General features: G+C 36.7%; 1 protein-coding gene across 1 annotated transcript in view; it reads left to right on the forward strand.

The window, feature by feature from the left end:
• The window catches only part of lrba (LPS-responsive vesicle trafficking, beach and anchor containing), a 334,073-nt gene that overhangs the window by 45,154 nt on the left and 265,139 nt on the right, over positions 1-23,780 (forward strand). The window contains 8 exon segments of the mRNA XM_067441679.1: positions 5,822-6,053; positions 9,414-9,514; positions 10,249-10,344; positions 13,253-13,374; positions 17,117-17,243; positions 18,413-18,532; positions 21,095-21,241; positions 21,920-22,117. Coding sequence (XP_067297780.1) covers positions 5,822-6,053; positions 9,414-9,514; positions 10,249-10,344; positions 13,253-13,374; positions 17,117-17,243; positions 18,413-18,532; positions 21,095-21,241; positions 21,920-22,117 — 1,143 coding nt within the window.

A 23,780-nucleotide genomic window follows, 5' to 3' on the forward strand; every position in this document is an offset into this window, starting at 1 on the left:
ATCCGCCGTTCAGATACATGACCCGGAAGCGAAGAGGAGCGCCGCTATCGCGTGAGTTCACATCCGAGACCTACACGGAAGACAATAACGTGGCAGATAATGTCATTATTTAGATTTTTTTTTTTTGCGCACAAAAACTATTTTCGTCGCATAGTAACATTATTGTACAGCCACTGTAGTGAGATGGACGTTGTATTGATGTTTTTAGTGCCTTTTATGGGTCTTGTGAGTGGGAATGTACCGAATGCCAATGGAGGCCTCTCTGAAGCCTTTCTCAGCCATCAGCTTTCAACAAAAATATCTTCATTTGTGTTCCAAAGATGAACAAAGGTCTTACAGGTGTCCAATGACATGAGGGTGAGTAATTAATGAAATAATTTTCTTTTTTGGGTGAGCTAACCCTTTAAACCGATGGTCACATTTACTCATTACTCCATTACTTACCCTCATGTTGTCCTAGAAGTATATGACTTTGTTTTATCAGATTTTTTATTTAAAAAAAAAAATATATGCACACAGCGACCGCAATGATAATCTACACAACCCCATGAACACATATGCAATTGTTGATAAAATATGCAATATTTTTTCTCACACATAGCTATCGTTTCATTTCAGAATATATTTGATTAATTAACTGGGGTTGTATGGTTTTCCATTGTGTCTGATTTGTGCAGTTTTTGAAGTGTCAGCTCTTCACTTGTGATCACCTAAAGACAAATTTCATATACAGTACATCTAGGATGGTATTTTTTTTATAGTAATAAAAAACATTTAGTTTAGTTAGAGAACAAACACTACAATTAAAAACTAAACATGTCTGTTCAATTCAGTGTGATCTATAAACAGGCAATCTATAAACTTTGCCTGATGAAAGTGGCAGTATCCGGGGCAACACTTCTAATTTACACACACACATTCAAGTGCCCCACAAAAATGAGGCTGCTGTACATATATTCGTCTTGATAAAGCTGTTGTCCCTAACTTTTTTGTGTTAAAGATTTAGAAAAATTATACAGTAAGAGTGTACAATATGAATCCATTTTCCAAACCATGTTTTTTATTAATTTTTTTACCCTGAATTATTATGCTACACTTAAAATAATAAGTGTAATTATAATAAGTGTTTATATTGGGACTATTTCAGACCAGTCTGGTAGAAACCGTTCGTTTTGTTAATTCATTGTTAATTCGTTTTGTTAATTTAAGTTCTGTGTTTTAAATTTGTCAGTGTACTGTTTTTTTTGTTGCGTTTTTCGTTAAGAATGATTATGAACCCACCATTCAAGCAATTGCCGCCCCAGAGTTACCACCAAATTCACAGCACGAGCATTTATAAGCGATGTGGGAAAGAGGGGAAGAACTCAAACACCTCCCCGGTGATACCAGTGGTCACATGTCATTTAACTGGTGGTAAAATGTCCTTACCGTCATAGCCCTAGTGTGTATCTGCCTTCCTCTTCAGATTACTTGATGGGCTGCAACAGATAATGATTTATGGATGAATGAAAATGCATGTTGTCCTTGTGGATGGTGCTATTGCAAGTAGTTTAGTCATTTGTTGTGTATTTTCTTTACAAACCTTGTGCTAAAATTAGCAAATGCTGTTTGAGAGCTGAGAAAATTTGTTTAGTGAAGAAGAGGATTTGCCTTTCGAGAAGTGTTTAAGATCAAGTCTGACTTTTTTCAGTTTTGAATGATACTGCTCTTTTCCATTTCTTTATATTCCCAGCAGTGAGCTAAAGTCTTCCTCTGTATAACGTCATTTGTTTAGTTCTAAAAATAAGATGCTAGCCAGCAACCAGAGGTTGTACGTATAGTGTGCGTAGCTGTCCCTGGTGTTATCTTCCTCACCATGGAGAAAAGTTCTTGTTATTGTCAGTCCTGGACTAAGAGCTGTTCACCCATTATTAATTCAATGGGTCCTCAGAGGTGAAACGCAGGGCTCGTTTGCCTCTGAGGGATCTGGTGACTGCATCATCAGCTAGAGCAGAGTCTTTGAGAATCAGAGTGAGAAAAACAGATATGGTAAAGAAACCAAAATAATTCCACTGTGGTCTCTGATCAGGATAAAGATAGGATATAGGACAGATAGGGCTTGCGAAATTTAAGAAAGCTAAAATAGCGATATTTGGTTTTTGTGTGATGTGTATTGCGATATGAAAACTATTTCACCAGGTGAAATTAAAAAAAGAATCATAGAATGATGGGAGAGGAATCTACATATACACTAATGAACTAAATTACAAGAATAGATAAATACAATAGAACAAAGAGACAAATGAACAGTGCTTTGTCTAACAGTATTCAGAAACTGAATAATCAAATATATCAATCAAACATAACACTGCCTAGACTTCACTGTATAAATGAAATAAAATTTGTTATATTAAATTATATGTAAAATGTTTTTATTAAAGCACATTGCAATATTGAGGCTAAAACACTGTTGTGCAGCCCTAGTGTGAGCCACCCACCTTCCCCAGGAGGTCTCCAGAGCAGAGTCGCAGAGAATGATAATGAATTCACCAAGAAAAATAGAAAAATCTTTATTCAAAGACAGACTAATTAATACTACAGTTACTAATAATTGTCAAGTATTTCTCAACTTAGTAGGCTATGAATTTACGTTACCATAGTTGCCTATAGGCTTGTTGCGGTTTTATATTGTACTTATAAAACCTATACTTATATAATTGTACTTTATGATAAAATTTTTGCAGACCCCTGAAATAAGTAATTTAACCTTTTATAACTGCCAAATTTGCGGGTTTGTTTTGTCTTTTTTATTTGATCTGTCCTAAAGTCTCTGTATAATATATATCTAAAGACTTTTTTGTATATTCTATCAGAAGAGATGGTAAGTCTTTTTATATTTACAAGAACCAACGCATTTTTACTCATTATTCCGTTTGATGGAGTGTGATCTATAATTACATAGGCCATTAAAATATTAAAATTCTCTGTTTTTAAATGTTTTGAGTACACGTCAAAGTTCATTGTTACTTGACAAACTTCTAGAGAGTTGAACAAGAAACAAGAAAGAGTTCTCCTGAAATCTTTATTTTGAGAGGCAGATTTGCACAACAACCAAACTAACATTTATATCAACAAAAATGTAAATCATTTAAAAAAGGCAGCTGTGGATGCAAGACGTTAACCATTAAAAAAAAGGTGGCAATCCTTCAGGTATACAGAATGGCATATTGATTACTGACTGTATATTTTACAACTTCTAAACATATATTTCATCAAGTTACCAAACTACCACAATTGGCTTTTTATCTTAAAATGTATTGATTACTTCTATAATAATAATACTGTTGTCAACACAGAAAGCCATATCATGAATTTGAGTAAGTGGATATGTCGCAGGGGGACTTTTTTGACAAGAAAGAAAGTTGAGATTATTTTACAGTAAAATTACATGATAATATGTTAAACCATGTACACTAATTTTCATCATAAAGTATCTTTCAATTTAGCAATTAACAAAAACAAATTCTGGTAAAAATCAACAGAAGCATCTTCCTCTTTTCACTGAGTCGTCTGTGTGAGCTGATACTATCCTCACCCCAAAGTCACATTCCCCACCGTTCAGTCTGGGAGGATGTCAGGTCCATTAATCACTTGCACGGTGGCCGCAGATCTATTTGAGAGCCGTTCTCCATGCTGCCTGCCACAACGCAATCAGCTCCTCTTCCTAGAATGCAAATATAAACGGGGGTGGTGATATATTAGCGTGTGGTTATGAAGGGACGGTTATTTTACAGGCTAAACGGGAGGCGAAATGCAGGACCGCCAATCATACGAGTCCATTTATTTAACTTTTTCATTCATTTTCATATTTCTCCATTCGCACAGTCTGAGCGATCTATCATTCAGTAGGTTTGAAGAAAGAATCCCAAATGGGGAGGCTGCTGTGTGTGTGTGTGTGTGTGTGTGTGTGTGTGTGTGTGTGTGTGAGACTGATCATGGCTTTTATCTCCTGCCTTGTTAGCCTTTGTTGCTGTAGACTGACAGTGATACCCCCTCTCCTCCCTTTCCTTTAATCCACCTTCAGTCATTTTAATGGGACAGTTTCCATCCAATAGGCTGTGGATTTATACTTCGCTCTAGTCCTTGATCAAATTGTGGTCATGGCCTGTCTGCTGGCAAATGACAGCAATCTCTTTAGACCCTTATGACTGTGAGATGGCCGCTTCCTCCTCAGCAGTATTATTCCTGACATCTGCATTGTTTTCCTTATCATGTGCTGTAAAGAACTGTTCAATAGTAAAAATGTCTCGTCAACTATTAAGTGCTGACAAATTATCACATTTTATGAGTTGCACAATTTATTCATTTAAGCACAGTATTTGAGACCCACGCATACAAAGTTCCTTTTCTGCTTTGATAAATGAATGCGCCATGTTCAGCAGCAAAACAGTGAAGAACATCACATGACCCCTTTGCAAGCTAGTTTTCTTCCCAAGCTAAAATGTAGGTAGGTTAGGTTTGTATATGTATATATAGCTGCTGATTATTGGCTAAGTTAAAATTACCATCGTGTCACATGTTGATATTGTTTCAGTATTACATTAGTTTGATCTTAACTGTTTTTTTGTTGTTGTTTTTTTTATCAAGCAGGCGACATGAATATAGTAAAATAAAGCCATCCAATTACTTTACTACCATGGTTCTCAAGCTTTTTAGGCCAAGCACCCCTTCAATTAAATCAGAACACCACCTAGTCACCGACAATGTTCACTCTGTTGAGTCAATTCAATATTTGGCAATTAAATGTCTTCAATTAAATATCTTGCTGCTGTGAGAGTCTCCTCGGTCCTAATTCAATTCAGACACACTAATACTTAGTTATATTTATGAATCTGGAGCAATGTGTTAGAACTTGTCTATTTTGAAATACTTGTCTGGTTTCATTATTGATATGATGCTCAAAATGAGTGCGGAATTCTATCAAAAGCTGACAGCTTTTTACACTCACCTTCACAAAATCAAACTTAATAGTCTTTAAGGGCCAATGGAATAATCTTGCAGTTTTTCTGGAAATAAAATGGTGTTGTATAACCTTAACATTCCGCACTGCTTAATAATGTTAACACTTGGGGTATGGGGTATTGATTATATAGTCACATTGTATGTAATATAATAAATAATGTAATTGTTAATATAATTAAAAAAATTATATTACCCCAAATTGCTACATCCCTAAAAAGAATATTCATTATTAAAATGTGCATTCTTAAATGCAAAGGCTTTACAAGGGGGCTTTTGTCTATGTGCGGTGTATGGCACTCATTCATGATGCCATCATTTTAAGGTTAATCTAGGTTTACGCTTAATGTCAGCAAAGCATCTGCCATCCTCATGACAATAGGAGATTACATTTGCACTTTCTAGTCCAGGGGTCATACCGTCTTATGGTCAAGGGTTAAAAGTGAGCTAGTGTTGGTGCAAGGTAGAAATCCTGTCCAAATAATCCAGTTGTGGAGAGGCTTTTTACAGCCAGATGCTGACAGATGTTTTACAATGGGATTGGAATGAATTGCAACCCTGCTGTGATTTGGTTATCTGGATTAAATATCAGGAATAAGGCCATTTGTATGCTGTTTAAATGTTCTGGCTATTACTCTATTAATGTAACTTTTTTGTGTTTTAATTAAAATTTAATATGACTTGTTTCTGTAATGTTGAAATGTGCTTTTCCTCTGCTGTCGTATTCTTTTTCCATTTGCCCCAGAATTATGTTTTGAATGAGAAATATTATATTTTTCTGCTTTTGACTCCATTTGTGACTTTATGCTCATTGTGTCTGCAGTTGGTTGGGGGACAGTTTGATCTAGAGATGAACTTCATCATCCAGGAGACAGAGAGCATCATCTGCATGGTAGAGCTGCTGGATAAATGTGACTCCACTTGCCAGGCAGAGGTGTGGAGTATGTTCACTGCTGTGTTGAAGAAGAGTTTGCGAAACCTGCAGGCATGCACTGATATCGGCCTCATTCAGCTGGTGCTCCAGCGTATAGACAGAGCTGACACCATGATCGCAGGTGTGTAAAGAAGTGTCACATTTATGAATGAACCAATCTTTTTAAAATCTTCCCGGTCTGCTGACATATTTTATGACTTATGCTTAAAACAATACAATGCTCATGATAACTTTTGTTAACTTCACCAGCTAATAACTCGACAGCGATGCCATCTAAATGTGTAGATCTACTGCAAAAAAGGAAGTTACTAAAGATGGCTGCAAACTTGTTTCTCTGGTGCATAAAGTCTATAGCAGAAAAGTGGAGGAATATAATATAATATAATATATAATTTTTTTGGCATGTCGGAGCTTTCAAAATATAGAATTTACATTAGTTTATAAAGACCACTAGCATTACAGGTGCTCTCAGGTGCATTTCCTCAATGCTTTAGGACTTCTCTAAAGCTGAATGAACAGTAACCTGAACCTCAGTCCTGCAAAGGTCAGCTCCAACCCTGATAGAACTCACCTGCATGTAGCTTCCTAGTAGCCCTTCAGACCTTGATTAACTTGTTCAGGTGTGTATGGTTATGGTTAAAGCAAAGCTCTGCAGGACTGTGGCTCTCCAGGACTAGAATTAAGCCCTATTTGGACGGTAATTGTTTCTTGTGGGGTCGCAAGGTATTTTCATAATTTACAGGGGCCAGTCAGTGATTTTATTGCCGTCCGAATCCAGAATGTCAGTGTTTTTCTCCAACCACCCGCGTAAAAATCCCCGGACGAATTACGTACTGTTTTTAGACACACACTAAGGTCATGTGGTGATTTAATTGGCATCCGAATCCACATCTCTGAGTTTTCAAGAAGAGATTGCTTCAAAATTAATTGTTTATATCCTTTTTGACCACTGCAAAGCACGGTATCGTTTCGCTTCGCTGTAATTTGGATGCATTTTAATAGCCTATACTTTTATTACTGAAATGCTTGAAAGTATTTACAAGAATAATCTTTCATCACCTCTCAAAAGAGAAAGAGAAGAAAAACACTTAAACATTTGAAATGAGGCGTTATTACGGCAGTAATTAAAGTTATATTAAATTTGCAGCATTTAATTACGTTTTTTCCGTGTATTTCCACATTTTTAAACAGGACATTTAAATAAATCATTACTAATTTGGACTTGTTGTACAGCGCTGTTGGTTAAATTCAGCTTGTGGCGTGAAAAGGAGCCTCGAGTTTCACTACAAAAAATGTAAGCCTAAATTATTGTAGCCTATATCCAAAAAAGTTTATAGTGTAGGACTGAAACTGAGAGCGCACTGCGAGCTTTCTGTATCACATTCACTATTTTAATAAAAGCTGTGCTTTTCATGCTGTGAACACTATACTGCCGTTTCAGGAGTGGACCGTGAACGAATTTGTGATTGCGCAACATTTCTGTTACTTTATTCTTTCGCAAAATTGAGATGATTGAAATGTCATAATAGCAATGGATTGGAAGAAAAATCCTATTTATTATTTGTTCTTTATTTTATTACTGACTTTTCACTTGATCTTTTTAAAGCAATGATTGCTTATTTGAAAGATATTTGAAGGCTATATTTTAATGAAGCTATTATTTATGTATGTATTATTAAAGCAGACTGATCTCATATGTATGACACACCAACTGATCTCATATGTATGACAATGCCCTTTTGGCCTTCTATCAAGATGCATAACCGCTAGTGCTGCACGTTTTCAAGTTTTTCATTAACCGTTAACCGAGGCCCTTAGCAGTTAATACTCGGTTAACCATAGTGTGCGTCAGGGTTATTTTTAGCTTATTAATTTGACGACCACCATCTCCGTAGTGAACGCGCCTATATAGAGAAATGCACATCATGGATTACATAATCAGAGAGTAGCCTATTTCTTTTCATTTTAAATTGTTAAAAGACATTTCAAGTTTCTTAAGATCTATTTCATGTCTGCGAGGCGTACGCTGAGTTTCGTTAAATTAGGATGAGATGCGCTCCAGTTCATGAGCAATGCGAGTGGCCGCGAGGGCGCCTGCACGATTAGAGCATGTAACGTTAGTAAAATATGCAGCCGAGAATGATTCACACAAACACAGCGTTTGACTCGCGCGGCTGAGCCTCTCCCGGCAGAGAGTTCAAGCATCTGTGGACTCGTCCCTTCAGCTCTGGCCATCTTGCTTTCAGTCCGCGATTAGCTTTTTTGTTTTCTTCATTACAGTTAAAGTAACGTCTGCTTTTCTCTAGTCATTCACAAGTTTCTCACTTCAAACTTTCTTGCTTCTGCTCCGTTACGCACAGCGCGCGCGGCTCCCGCTCTGCTTCTGCCCTAATGCCACTTTTAGTCCAGTGCGACGTATGTTATTTTCCTATTCATGACGCATATTTTGACTGATGCGACTCATACTCCGGGAACAACTTATAGCCTAAAAGATGCGGTAAGCACTGCATTGCAATACTTGCATTTTGCCCCGTCACTCTCATTTTTAAAGTGCTCCCACGCTTTCTTTGCCCGCTTAGAAAGCTGGTCATGACTTCTTCTTGTGGATATTACAAATGTCTGGGAGCGCTCTGGCGGTCTCTAGGGGTGCAAACATATATTACAACTAAATTCAAGGCACGTCATTGACGCCACTTAACTGAGCAAAATGTTTCACTCGGTTACGTAATTTTTAACGGTTAATCGGTCAATCGGTTAACCATGGACACCCCTAATAACCGCTTTTTAGCGTGTTTATCAATGCCATTTCATTCTATCCCCCTTAACTACCACTACCCCTAAACCTTCCCAACACACACACACGCACAGACACACGCACACACACTAACATACACACGCACGCACGACACACTAACGCACGCGCGCACGCACACACACACACACACACACACACACACACACACACACTGCCCCTGCCCCTAAACCTACACATCACAAGAAACATTCTGCATTTTTACATGTTCAAAAAAACATAATTTAGTATGTTTATAAATCCATTTTCATTGGCACACGCACACACACACATTGTCGGCGTAGACATTCATGCAGAATCACACAGCATATACATACACGTGGATGGTTCAAAATGCGAGTCCGCTTAAAAAGGTGATCTGGGTTTCGCTTCCTGTAAACTCAGGTACGATTCGTTGCTGATGTGGATGCAAACTTACTAAATTGCGGAAGTAAACCACTAATAATGACATATGATTTGATAAAAATGTGTTTTGTTTTTTTACACTTATTTACCTGATGAGTGTCACTGACATACTGCAAGCAGAGAGCTGTAGATCTCATTTCTGAGGGGGAGGGGGGAGCAATCAAACTCTGGTTCGGTCCAGGCAATTGAGCCAAATGTGAAAGCACCCTTATAAATATCTCTTCATGTAGCATTCCCTTCATGTCTGTATGTTGTGTTTTTCAGATCTGATGGTGGACATGCTGGGTGTGCTGGCCAGCTACAGTATCACAGTGAAGGAACTGAAGCTGTTCTTCAGTAATCTGAAAGGAGAACAAGGCCAATGGGTAAGGGTCTTCTCTCATATCTGCTGTTTGAATACATCTTCCCTTACCACCTCACACACGTCATGATCCTGTGATCTCCAAGAAATATATGATATATTTTATAAAGAACTTGAGCTATTGTTTGCTTTAAATAAGTGGAAGCTGATTCATTAATAATTTTTTTGCCATGACATGCTTTGGAAAAATTAACTTTTTAAAAATATACGAAAATGCACTTGATTTTGTCCTTGTCCTCTGTTCTAAGAATGTTTTCAGTCTTTAGTAGATGGAGATGTTGTGAGAGTGGAAAGGCAGGTGGTTTTAATGCATTAGGCTGATTTTGTGGTGGCTTGGGGCAGTGCCATTGATCATAGCTCCAAGTGAACGCGTCAGAGCAATAGGAGAGCGCACGTCCATGTGTGTCTATATCTTATAAACTGCAGGCAGAAGTCATTATTGTGACTATGTGGTCTGATGTACTTGTAGCTGATGGACCAAATAAGTATCGGGTTGGGAAATGTTTTGGGGTTATTTAATTCCAAAATAATATTTCTAAATCAAGAAGATCTTTCTCATGGTTCAAACTAACCAAAATATTTGTGACATTCTGTATAATTGTAGAGTACAATATCATTTTTATTTACCTGTACAAGAAAAATACTGCAGTCAATTTACAAGTTTTTATTTGTGTGGATGCTTGAGTTAGTTGTTTTTTTTGGTGTCTAAATACAGTTTTTTTTTTCTTTATCTATTAGCCACCTCATGCTGTCAAGCTGCTGTCCGTGTTGAAGTCCATGGCTCAAAGAAATGGCCCAGATTCCTTTTTCAGCTTCCCAGGGAAGAGTGCTGCGGTGAGAACCTGACACATCAATCTAACTGCACTGGTCTTAACCTTGACTTCATAACGTCTACGTCTATATACTGTGAAAACATTTATTATGATTTTTCAATTTGTGGAACTTTTCTGGTCCTGAAAACGTGATACAAAAGATATATGCCAGAATTTAAGAATTCTAGCTAGTCCTCTACCCAGACATTTTAACTTCCTCTCTATAATAAACATACACAATGTTTTAAAGCAGGAAATTCTACTGTGATACGTTTTGATTAATTGAGTAATTTTTGAGTTGGTCTGATGGTCTAACAACTGAGGCAAGGCACCTAACCCCCAAACGTTCCACGTGCACTGCAGCAAAAAATTGGCTGGCCACTGCCCTGAGTGTGTTCAAAACTCACTGCTGTGTGCGTGCACATGAATGGGGAAATGCAGAGCGCAAATTCTGAGTTTGGGACACCATACTTGGCTACACGTCACATTCACTTTCATGTGTACAAGAAATCTAATAATTAAGTTTAATGTTTTTTAAGCTTAAAGTCTCTTTTGCTAATCAAGGCTTGATTTATTTGATCAAACTGTATAGAATGAAATTAAAAGTTCAAAAAGAACAGTGAAGCCTTTTACTATTCTTTACTTTCACCTTTGACTAATTTAATGCAGAATAAAAGTTGTTTAATCATAATTACCCAAACATTTAAATGGTATAAAATGAAACATGGATTGAAGTTACATTTCTCTTGGTTTCTAGTACAGACAGCTGAACCTAATTGAATAATCACCCTTATGTTTACATGAAACTGTAGCATGAGAGCTGCAACAAGATACTTTCACTGTAAATGTTTGGGCTAATTTCTCCAGATTTGCTTCCAATAAGAATAATGTATTTGTGGATCACAAAGTCAGCATGGTTGAATTGAAATTGAGGGCATAAAAAAGGTCCCCCTTATTTACACACTGTCTTGTTGCTTTCAGGATTCGGAGATGTTAGAGTGTTAGTACATAAATGAAATTTATGTAATTAATGATTCAACCTAATGTCGTTCCACACCTGTAAGATATCTGTAAGGAACACAGTTTAAGATATTTTATATTTTAGTCCCAAAGCATATGCAGTCTATGCACACTTTACTGTCCATGTCCAGAAAGCTAATAAAACATCATCAAAGTATGATGTTTTTATTAGAAATACATTTTCTAACATATCAAAAACTCCGACTTTATTCAGCATTGTCTTCTCTTTCATGTTCCTCAAATAAAGATTCAAACGGTTATGAATCAGTGAATCGATCAATGATTCGGATCGCCAATGTCATGTGATTTCAGCAATTCGGCAGTTTAACACGCGATCCAAACTGCTGAATTCACATGACTTTGGCGATCCGAATTATTGAAATGTACATTGAAACGTGAAATGTATTTTCGATGCTAATTAATTAACTGATGTCACATATGGACTACTTTGATGATGTTTTAAAAAAAATCTGAATTGAAATCTTGAGGTATCTTCATCCAGTCTTTCACTTAGATACACAGGCATTTCTTCAGTCATGTGACAGAAGGAAGTTTACAGGAATGTCTTACACCCTCAGGAAATTCTAACTGCTTTCAGTAGTTTTACGCTTTAGAGAAGATAAGCACTACTTAAATAGCCCCTATTAAGGATTTTTGAAAATTACCTTTCATGTAGTGTGTAACCATAGTTCAAGTTACAAGTTACAAGTTAATAAAAACATCCTGCAGTTTTAAATCTGAAAGTGCACCGTATAAAAAGTTTGTCTTTCAAAAGTAGGAGTCGACTCTGAGTCAATTAAATTAATCGTTTTTTAAATGAATTGCAAGCCTACAAAAAAAATAACAATTTGTTTTTCCATTGTTTTATTATCGATTCGGACTCGCACTCGGACTGATGTAAAATTAATTATCATCGTTACTGACTTAACAGTGTGTACAATCGCTGAGCTAATAGAAAGCCTCCGGATGGAGCTGGAGTTCAGTTATGCTAATAATGGGCATCTAGCTTCCAAAATACCTGCTGTACGCGGTAGACCAATTACAACAGACTGGGCTTTCTGGCCAGTCAGAGCAGAGTAGCTCACTTAAAGGAGGGATTTAGAAACTGATTCATCCATCGAGTCGTTTGAGAATCATTGAACATTGTGGTGATGTGCAATGTGTTTTATGAGAAAATTTGTTTGTTTTTTGACCTTTGATGCATGTAAACCTGTTGTTGGAGACCTCTAAAACTAAATTAGTAAATGTTAAAAAATAGCATAATTGGGGCACTTTAACAATCTATAGTCTTGTTTTTAGAGTAAAAACAAAAAACTAGTTGTGAAAGAAACTACAGATGCTGTTTTTTTCTTTTTTCTTTCTGCTTATATTTGCATGTTTTTCTGTGTATCAAGAGGATTGCAGTAATATCCATATGTATTATTTTTGAATATGATGCAGATATATTTGTAATGCTCCAACTGCCTCTGTCTGTGTTTTGCCTGCTTTTATTTAAAAAACAAACCATCATACCGTCAGCTTAGGGGTGTTGGATGTTTTGAAGGGCATGTTTATGGAACCCTTCCTGTGTTGTCAGTGTCCACTTGAAACAGTGCCAAATGAATGCTGTTCTCTCAGGAAATACTTTGATTGGATGTTGTTTGGTGTTTAGATGTTATTCCAGCACCGGTAGGATGCTGGTTTCAAGAGAAAATAACATTGCACTTGCCTTCATTTTTCATCCGTAACCCACAAATATGACAGGAAGTTTTCAGTGTTCAAACGTATACTTCTCTCCAAGGATACTGCTTTCAGTGTAGTTTTCTCTATTCTACTCAAATGCTACATACTCCACACTCTTTATATAAACTAGAACCATAAAATAAAGAAACCTAACTGGAAAAACTGTATTTTTGTTTATGTATCATCAGGCTATTGCTCTTCCACCTATTGCAAAGTGGCCATACCAGAATGGCTTCACCTTCCACACTTGGCTGCGCCTGGATCCCATCAATAACATAAACGTTGACAAGGACAAGCCTTATCTCTACTGGTGGGTCTCATACAAACACTGATCACACAAACCTATGATGTAAAATAAAACACCTTTACTCAAGATGCTTTCTGCTGTCTGAGAACCAGACACCTGCAGTCCATAGAGGAAGAATGGCTGAGTACAATTTTTGTAGCCAAGGACGTCTTTTCCTCTTTCTCCCTGTCTAGCATTTACACTTCTCAAGGGCAGCATTTTACAGCCTTCTTGTCCTATTTTCAGCTCATAATTAATTTCTGTCAAAAATAAAATTTATGCAAATGGAGCTATTTTGACTCACCGAACGATAATTGACCCTGTAGAAAGAACTATAGGATTTACACTCTTCACTGTGCTGAAATTAGTTCTCTACATAACAGGCCTTCTTTCATCATTTATGTATGTATGTATGTATGTATGTATGTATGTATGCATCTCTCGCTCTCGCTCTCGCTCTCGCTCTCTCTCTCTCTCTCTCTCTCTCTCTCTCTCTCTCTCTCTCTCTCTCTCTCTCTCTCTCTCTCTCTCTCTCTCTCTCTCGCTCTCTCGCTCTCTCGCTCTCTCTCTCAGAGATTCTAAAATGAATGCCCAATTAGATATATATTAGGGATGCAACAATACAGTTAGTCCACGGTTCAATACATACCTCGGTTTTTAACCACGGTTTTTCGGTTCGTTTTTTTTTTTTTTTTTGCTACACTCCTGATCAAAATCTTAAGACCAGGGGATGCATTGCAAGTTTTACACATTTCACACTAGTGGATCATAACCAGGTTGTAAGCGCTGCTTCATACTGTCAAGATCTCCTGATGGCAAAGGCAAAAAGGCTTTCTCTCTTTGAACGTGGCAGGATTGTTGAGCTGCACAAGCAAGGCCTTTCACAACACGCCATCGCTGCTGAGGTTGGACACAGTAAGACAGTCATTTTACATTTCTTAAAAAATCCTGAGAGTTATGGGACAAAAAAGTCAAGTGGTAGACCCAAAAAGATTTCACCTGCACTGAGCCGCAGGATCCGACGGGTTGTCCGTGAAGACACAGGTCGATCCTCAACCCAAATTAAGGCCCTTACTGATGCTGACTGCAGCCCAATAACCATAAGACGTCATCTGCTAGAGAAGGGCTTCAAGAACAAAAAACGTCTTCAAAGGCCACGTCTCCTCCCACGACACAAACGTGCCCGTTTAGAATTTGCAAGGGAGCACCAAACTTGGGACATTGAAAAGTGGAAGAAAGTTTTATTCTATGACAAGAAAAAATTTAACCTGGACGTTCCTGATGGCTTCCAACGTTACTGGCATGACAAGGAGATCCCACCTGAGATGTTTTCTACGCAGCACATTGGAGGAGGCTCCATCATGATCTGGGGTGCTTTTTCCTTCAATGGGAAAATGGAGCTTCAGGTTGTGCAGCGGTGTCAAACGGCGACTGGCTATGTGGATCTGTTGCAGCGGGCATCCCTCTTGACCGAGGGCCCCCGTCTGTGCGGTAATGACTGGGTCTTTCAACAGGACAACGCTGCAATTCACAAAGCCCGTCTGACGAAGGACTTCTTCCTGGAGAATAACGTTGCTCTTTTGGACCATCCTGCTTGTTCCCCTGATCTAAATCCCATTGAGAACATTTGGGGATGGATGGCAAGGGAAGTTTACAAAAATGGACGTCAGTTCCAGACAATGGATGCCCTTCTTGAAGCCATCTTCACCGCATGGAGCAACGTTCCCACCAGCCTCCTGGAAACAGTCGCATCAAGCATGACAAAACAAGTTTTTGAAGTGATCAACAAGAACGGTGGGGCTACTCACTATTGAGTCCTTTTTTTATTTAATGTAGTTTAAATGTAGTTTTAACCTTTTTCTGTTCCTGTATGTTTCAGCCGCGTATAGTTACTGCTCCGAGTCGGAAGTACTGTCAGAAGTGCTATTCCTCCATACATTATAGTTCTCCTTTTTAATCCGCTTAGAAAAGCGCCACGTTTTATTTTGTCACCATACTTGATCGTTCAACTATTCGTGTAACTGTATTTAAATAGGAAAACGTGGAGGTGTTTGGTTACTTCTAACTTGATCTCTGTTTGGCTTAATGGGCTAAGCTAAATGCTATCAGAATGTCACCGCGCGTCAGAGCTTGTTAAGTGCACGCACTCAGACGAGAGAGGAATGTATCAACTCGTTTTAGTTAAGGGAATAACATAGTTTAATATGAAAAAGCGGTGAAGTAACCCTTTAAAGCATTAACATTGACAACCCTATTATAAAGTTACTGTAAACATCATTGCCTATATTTCATAGAAGTACAGGAATATAGGCAGACATTATATAGCATTGTTATATAGCATTGGTCTTCAGTTCTCTTTCATCATCTCGTGTTGAGATCCACATATGGGAAGGGCATCTGTACCTGACCTTTGCAGAAGCATCCAGTTGCTATCCAGATGCTATTGTCTTGCTCACAATCCCAGCTGTGCCATCCTGCAACATTAGGATTTTCTCCTTTTGTTTTTGCTTAGTTTCTGCCAGCCATCAGAATTTTACTGTCCATTCCGCAATGGCGCTCTCCAAATCTGTGGCTTTCTCTGGCGATAATTTGTTGCATACCTACCTGAACGTGTGCGGCGCTTGGGACTCACACCCTTCTTGCATGGGACTCAAGCACACGGAGGAAGCTCTGGAATTCCCTGAAGTGTAGCCACATTTCCTCCATGATTGCTTAATAATGCTGACTGTGGCCAGGGTAATTCAAAGCACCATGGCTGACTGAGATTATCCCTCTTCTGTATGCCCAGCTCTTAGCTCCCTCCCATTATGCATGAATCTCCTGTCCCAAGAGCAACCCTAACAGCCTAATGAATAAGTTAAAGTGGATACTATTCAGTTATTAAAAAGTAATTATGTGCTGAATCACACTTATATAATCATATTTCTAACATATTTATAGGAAATATAATTTTGCCTTTAACATCATCTAATGGATGCTAGATCCCACTATTTTATCATTTTGAAAATTGTCTGCACAATATTGCAAAAACGTTTGATTTCAAAAAGAGTATAGTCAGTATCACCGACCCAGTATAGTATAAGATTATAACCAGTATATCATAGCATTATACTTGTTTTACTGCTGCTGCTGTTTTTCTTGCCAATTGTTGTAAAATGAATGAGTGCACTGACATTGTAGAAATGGCATAATTTAATAGTTTTTCTGCATTGCACTGCTCAGATGTTTTGCACTTGCGTGTCGAATCAAAAGTTTAACTAACATAATCATGGACAGAGCAGTCCACATTCAGAAATATATAAGAACACACTTCCTGTACACAGCTCAATGTGTGAGAGAGAAGGATGTGCTCTTTGTGATATTATAGTCTAAAAAAAAATATTTCAAACTATTATTATTATTTCCTGTGGTCTAAGAGCAGAGCTTACAGGTAAATTATGCACAGTATTAGCTAATATTCAGGCCTTTAAAAATATCATCCTTGTATTGAAACAATATCCCTGTGCAAAATATTGCGATACTATGCTGTATTGATTTTTTCCCCTCCAGCCCCTAATGCTCACCTTTCTTAACACACACAATCAATATACACCTAAAAAGAGAGTGGTTGATTATTATTTTTTTTAAATTTTGAATTAAAAATAAATGTTTTTTTTAGAGCGTTAAAACTGTAGCTACTTATTCTGTTGAGAGTAGAGGAGTTTAACTGTGAGCATTTGAAATGTAACCTGTATTAAATGAGCTCTGTGTTTTCTCTCATCTCTAGTTTCCGTACCAACAAGAGTTTGGGCTACTCTGCACACTTTGTGGGCGGATGTCTTATTGTGACCTCTCTGAAATCCAAAGCCAAAGGCTTCCAGCACTGTGTGAAATACGACTTTAAGCCACAGAAGGTTTGAATTACAGCCTTTTTTTAATCTTACCTATTTTAACTGTATCATATACATTTTCTGTGTTTACCTCTACAATGTACAAGGATAGCAAAGTTAACATATAGGAAGAAGAGTTTGTGCTGTGGCCATGTCTGAGGATTTGCAAGAAGATAACAAATCCCTTCCCTGCTCAGATCCCATATGTCCCCTGGAATGTGCAGTCATCTTCAGCTAACACCTTTAGACTAGAGCTGGACAACCACAGCGAAGGATTATCCATATACATATACATATATATATGTATATGTTTGTGTGTGTGTGTGTGTGTGTGTGTGTGTGTGTGTGTGTGTGCGCGTGTGCGCGTGCGTGTGTGTGTGTGTGTGTGCAAGAAACGTCTGCTACTTATAGGGCTAATTTGACTGAAATTCATATTTGTAAACTCAAGAAGCTCAAATGCTCTAAAAAAGGTTTGTAGGCTGTATGTGGCCTATATTTAGAGTCCATTCCCTCTGGAAAGGTCTTACCTAAGAAATAAGCACCTTTGTTGGCTTTTCCCTCCATTTAAAGGGATAGTTAATTTTAAAATGAAAATTCTGTCATCCTTTACTCACCCTCAAGTTGTTTCAAACCTGTATGAATTTCTTTCTTCAGCTGAACACAAGGGAAGATTTTTTGAAGAATGTCAGTAACCAAATAGTTAACTGGAGCCATTGACTTCCATAGTAGGAAGAAAAAAATACTATGGAAGTCAATGGCTCCAGTTAACTGTTTGGTTAGTTACTGATATTCTTCAAAAAATATTCCCTTTTGTTCAACTGAAGAAAGAAATTGATACATGTTTGAAACAACTTGAGGGTGAGTAAAGGATGACAGAATTTTAATTTTAAAGTGAACTATCCCTTTCATTGAAATTCAAGAAGATCTAGGTGAGATTGTTAGATTGTAAATGAACCACAGTCTTATGACTGTCGCAATTAATGATTTCTATGAGGGTTTTCCTGGGGTTTGCAAACTAGATTCCAGGGACTCCTAGGGAACCACAAACATTTTTAGGTCTCATTCTGGTTTCATAATCATATTTTGTGGTCAATCATGCTTTCAAATTGTGATATTGATAATAAATTAATAATGCTTATATAATAAATGAATTTTCTGTTTAAAATGACTAATTTAGTTTGTTTATTCTACAGTGGTATATGGTGACCATAGTGCACATCTATAATCGCTGGAAGAACAGTGAAATCAGCTGCTATGTCAATGGAGAGTTGGCATCGTATGGCGAGATCACCTGGTTTGTCAACACAAGCGATGTAAGTATTTTTTTAAATGTTCTGTTATTTCTCATTGTTCTGGTTTTTAACAGCAATAAAGCTTGAGGCCCTGCTTTTTATTCTAGTAGTATTTCAGTTCAAAGCTTGTCAATATTTTGGCACCTACAAACCCTAAAATATCCACAAACTTCAAAAGATGCAACAAAGCGGCCTGCATTTGTTAAACTTAAAAGTCCATTTTATATTCAAGCTGCTTTGACAGCTGAACAATAGCAAAAGCAAACATTTTTAAATACATTTGTTGGCTCAGGTCCAGAGTCTTCTTTTTTTCATCAACATTCTATGATCAGCATAATAATTTGATTGTAAAGTTTGCCCATTGAGTTTGCATTACACATAGACACAGCACTGTTAAAGGCGATGTCAAAGTGATAGTCATTTTCTGTTTATAACATTAAAATGGCAGCATTTTGTAACCGCAAGTTGCTTGTTATGTTCATTCACATGGGCTAGTAAAATGATGCTGATATGGTTTATTTCTCTCTTTTGCATGTGGACATATTAACATGCATGGACATAGTCATTTGTGTAAAATTATCCCTTCTGCAAAAAAGAAAAAAAGACAGGAATAGATTATAATCAGTACATTAAATAAAATAGCGGATTAAAGGCCTGTTTACCTCAAGTATGATGTGACTACATAACATCAAGTATAAATTATAAATACTTAAGCAATTTTGCTCCGAAAAATAGTTATGCTGAATTTAATGACAAATGTTTTTATATTCCTGTTCAAAATGTTGGGCTCAATATAAATTAATCATTAGATATAAGGTGAGAGAATATTTCTATTTTAAATAAATGCTGTTCTTTTAAACTTTCTTTTCATGAAAGAATCATAAAAAAATGTGCATTAGACATGAAAAAAAATCTCTCTCTCTCTCTCTCTCTCTCTCTCTCTCTCTCTCTCTCTCTCTCTCTCTCTCTCTCTCTCTCTCTCTCTCTCTCTCTTTCTCTCTCTCTCTCTCTCTCTCTCTCTCTCTCTCTCTCTCTCTCTATATATATATATATATATATATATATATATATATATATATATATATTAGTGCTGGGCAACGATTAAAATGTTTAATCGCGATTAATCACATGATTTTGAATTAATTTGTGATTTTGTGATTTGCGTGATTAATCGTAGTATGCGCAAAAATCAATAATGAATACAAAAGTGCTGCTAAATGAACAAAAGTGCAATAACATATGATTTGCAAACACTTTAAACAAATAAGGTGTTTTTTTACAGTAGCTAAAAGTTTGTAACAGTTACAATATTTCTTGTAAATATCAACTTAAACATTAATTTAATCAAAATAAATTAAATTGGTGGTATGCATATATTGATTCTGTAGTAATATTCTCATCAGTGTTCTGTCAGCTTTTACATAGGCCTACTTAAATCTGCATATTTGTGATATTCACCCCAGGGCGTTATTTAATTTTATAAAGGCCATTTTTTAAAATTCTTATTAAATGTTATAATAGTAAAAACACTATAGGCTGTTACCAATCAAATTAAATCATTTAAACTGCAAAAAATACAGCTGCAATAAATAATGTTATAAGATTGATGTTCTAAATAAAACATGCAATAATACTTTTAAACATAACAGCCGCAAGTGATCGTCTTCATAAGTGAGCCATTGAGTCATTTATTCAAATTATTCATTCAAGACGCTGAATCATTTAGTTACAAAACACCGCGCTGTTGCTTTCCTCTGGAGCTATTTTCGTCGGTGAAATCATGGGTGAAATGGAACAAAAAAGGTTGTTTGGATCTAAAATGTAAGTAACTTAATATTAATTAGGCTACTGTTTATTGAACTAGGCTACACCATTCACAATTGCAAAGTCGACTTGTGTTATTAACAATATCATAAATCATAAATATCAACAACTGCAAAAAGCTCAGTTTTACCCCAGTATGTTTCTTTTGTGAGTTTATATTGCTGCTCAGTGTTTTTGATTTCTCCACGAATTTCTCTCACAAAGAAACAGGCAGCGCGAGCCTCAACGCGACTTGTTAACGTAGCTTACCAGAGGCAGAGATACACTCATCAATCGCTGTTTATATTGAATATAATAAAAACAACCAAAAAATCTGAATCATTCGTGCGTTTCTTGTTATTTTAATATTTTTTTTGTCCCAGACAAAATTAACGGCGTTAATTAATTAATGCGTTAATGCGATAATAACGCGTTAACTTGCCCAGCCCTAATATATATATATATATATATATATATATATATATATATATATATATATATATATATATATATATATATATATATATATATATATATATAATATATATACTAAAATAGAAGGCAGTTATTTTAAATTTTAATAATGTTCTACATTATTACTGTTTTACTGATTTTTTTTTAAAATTGTATAAATGCAGCCTTGGTCAGCATGTTACTAAATTTTTTCTTCTTTTTTGAAACATTACAAACTTTTGAAAAGTAGTGTACCTACTGTACCTATACTACACTTATAACATTGTGACGAAATAATACCAAATTCATTTCTCCTGTTCTTCGCAGACGTTCGACAAGTGTTTTCTGGGCTCATCAGAGACAGCAGATGCTAACCGTGTGTTCTGCGGTCAGATGGGGGCAGTGTACCTGTTCAGTGAAGCTCTCAGTGCTGCTCAGATATTAGCCATCTATCAGCTGGGGCCTGGATACAAGGTAGATCCTTTTCTCTTCCAAAGGCTCTCTATTGTGGTTTTTTATAGTTAAGTTTTTGGTCAAAATAATGTAATAATGTAGTCAAATCATATTTACAAATATATCTGTACATCGGTTTTAAAGGTTTAATACAGCCAAATAGACCTGCTGCTGTTTAACTCATCTTAATTTCTTTTTGATTAAAAACTTAAATAACATTGGTTTAATTTAATTGGTTAATATTTATATTTGTAGATATAATTGAGAAAGAATATAACGTCATAATATACAGCACAAGATTGATATGCATTTTATTTTTAGTATATTTTAAGAGTGTCTTAATTAAATAGAAATATCTTAAAGTAATTATTCAGGTAAATGGAGTGTGCTAAGCATATTCGTTTTTGCGCCAGTCTTAGAATTGATATCGAGTCATATATTTCACTAGTTGTGGTATTGAATACTAAATGTAATTTTTCAATTTGCCCTTCAATGATAATTGACTGGAACACATTGTGGGCAGCTTTATCATACACATCATCTCTTTATTTATCAAAGTCTGTTTTTTGCACTTAAACACTTATGATTTTATCAAATATTCTGATGAAGCAGATTTAATACACATGCACACACAGAATGTACAGCATATGTAGCTCTGCTTTAAGCATCTCTCTCTCCCTCTCTCTGTGATTGATCCAGGGAACTTTTAAGCACAAGGCAGAGAGTGACCTGCTGTTTGCAGAACATCACAAGATGCTGCTGTATGATGGAAAGCTGTCTGCCAGTATCGCCTTCACCTATAATCCCCGCGCCACTGACGCGCAGCTGTGTCTGGAGTCCTCCCCCAAGGACAACGCCTCCATCTTCGTGCACTCACCACACGCCCTCATGCTGCAGGTATGCTCTTTCTCTTCGTCTCTTCATCACTCTTGGGTCACCAGCCCTGCACAGCTGCCTGAGGAGACTTGCCCTGCCAGGTGGACTGCTGTCTGTGGGCGAATGAAACTAGCTAATCATCATTCGTTAACATAATTAACAATATGAGCATTTTATCGTCTCGCTCAGCAAAATATAGCCCACACCTGTGCTGCATCCAGCACTCCATGTGCTCTAAAGGATTTAATCTAATCTGGTCTTCATTGTTATCAAGAGAGGCTGCCAGCTTTTAAACGTTCATTTATTTATAAAATATAAATTTTAGACTTCAGAACAATAAGAGTGGCCTGATGGCTCGAGCCAGCATTAGAGACAGGCTGTGTTGGAAATCGGCCCCTATGCCCTTAAATAGGGTACTATTTGAGGTGACAGCCATTAATCACTACTAATGGCTGTCCCCTTAAATAGTGCCCTGAAACTATGGTGGACGATATTGTGCACTCATTTAATCCCACAATGCACATCAATAACGAGTGTACAACTGATGTATGCTCAACGGCTAGGGAATACCCATAATACACTGCGAGAGTTGCATGCTGAATAAATTCCTGCATCTCGCCAGGGGACGGCGCTCGCAGCTGAATCAATCATCCATCTATTTTCCAAAATGCGCTTGTCCAGCCTAATATCATACAGGTATTAGTTCTGTTTTAAACTGATTATTAAATTGTTTAATTACAGTTTATACATGCTAGTTTCAAGTTCAAGATAAATCTTTTTATTACTACTGGAGCTGCCAGTATTCTATGTTTCAAATAATTATTGAACCTCAGCAGCAGCCCTGCGGCGCACTCAGTGTCCGAATTCACTCACTGGTTTTCATTCACTCCTTCCAGTAAACTATATTTGTATATTTGTAGAGTAATATAGGGAATAGAGAATGAGGGTATGGGGGGCAATTTCGAACACAGCAAGAGTTTTGGGCCAGTTTATAGAAGTGTTTGTATGGCTTTGTTAGTCTTGTGCTTTTATTCCCTAAAATCAAAACATTTGGCTTTGTGTGATGTATTCAACATTTGATGCAAACTCTCCTAATGTAGTTATCTAAAAATATATTTTTTTGTTATAACAGTTATAACATTTGTTTAAATTGCAAAAATGACTCATCATAGACTGGGAAGTAGCACGATGGGTAAAAAATTATAAACAATTCACAGTGCAGTTGTTTGAAAGCAAATGTTTGTTTTTGAACTTTGTTTTTGTTTGTCACAACATTTGAATAATAAACAATATCATGTCTATTAAACTCGTCAAATCTCAACAAGCATTTTGGTGATAACACTTTTTCAAGGGTTTTTGAGCTGTTTACCGTTATTACCGTTGCTCAGTTGGGGACGCTAAAATTATGATCCAAGTTATTCAACTAAATATACAAATAAAATTAATTAATTAGGTCTTATTTAATTCTATAAACTATAATACTGATCTGTAGGGCTGTCCTCGACTAAGGATTTAGACATTCGAATCAGAATTGTCGAATCTCTCTATGGTCGACTGATAGTCGAATCATCTATGTGTGTGTGAATGGGTTGGGAGGGGCACGACACTTGTCAGCAGAAGGTTAAAACTATTTTTATTTTCCTTTACACACTGCACACAGCAAACACTTTTAATAAAGCGACCA

This window comes from Pseudorasbora parva, chromosome 4 (assembly GCF_024679245.1).
Source record: "Pseudorasbora parva isolate DD20220531a chromosome 4, ASM2467924v1, whole genome shotgun sequence".
Lineage (NCBI taxonomy): Eukaryota > Metazoa > Chordata > Actinopteri > Cypriniformes > Gobionidae > Pseudorasbora > Pseudorasbora parva.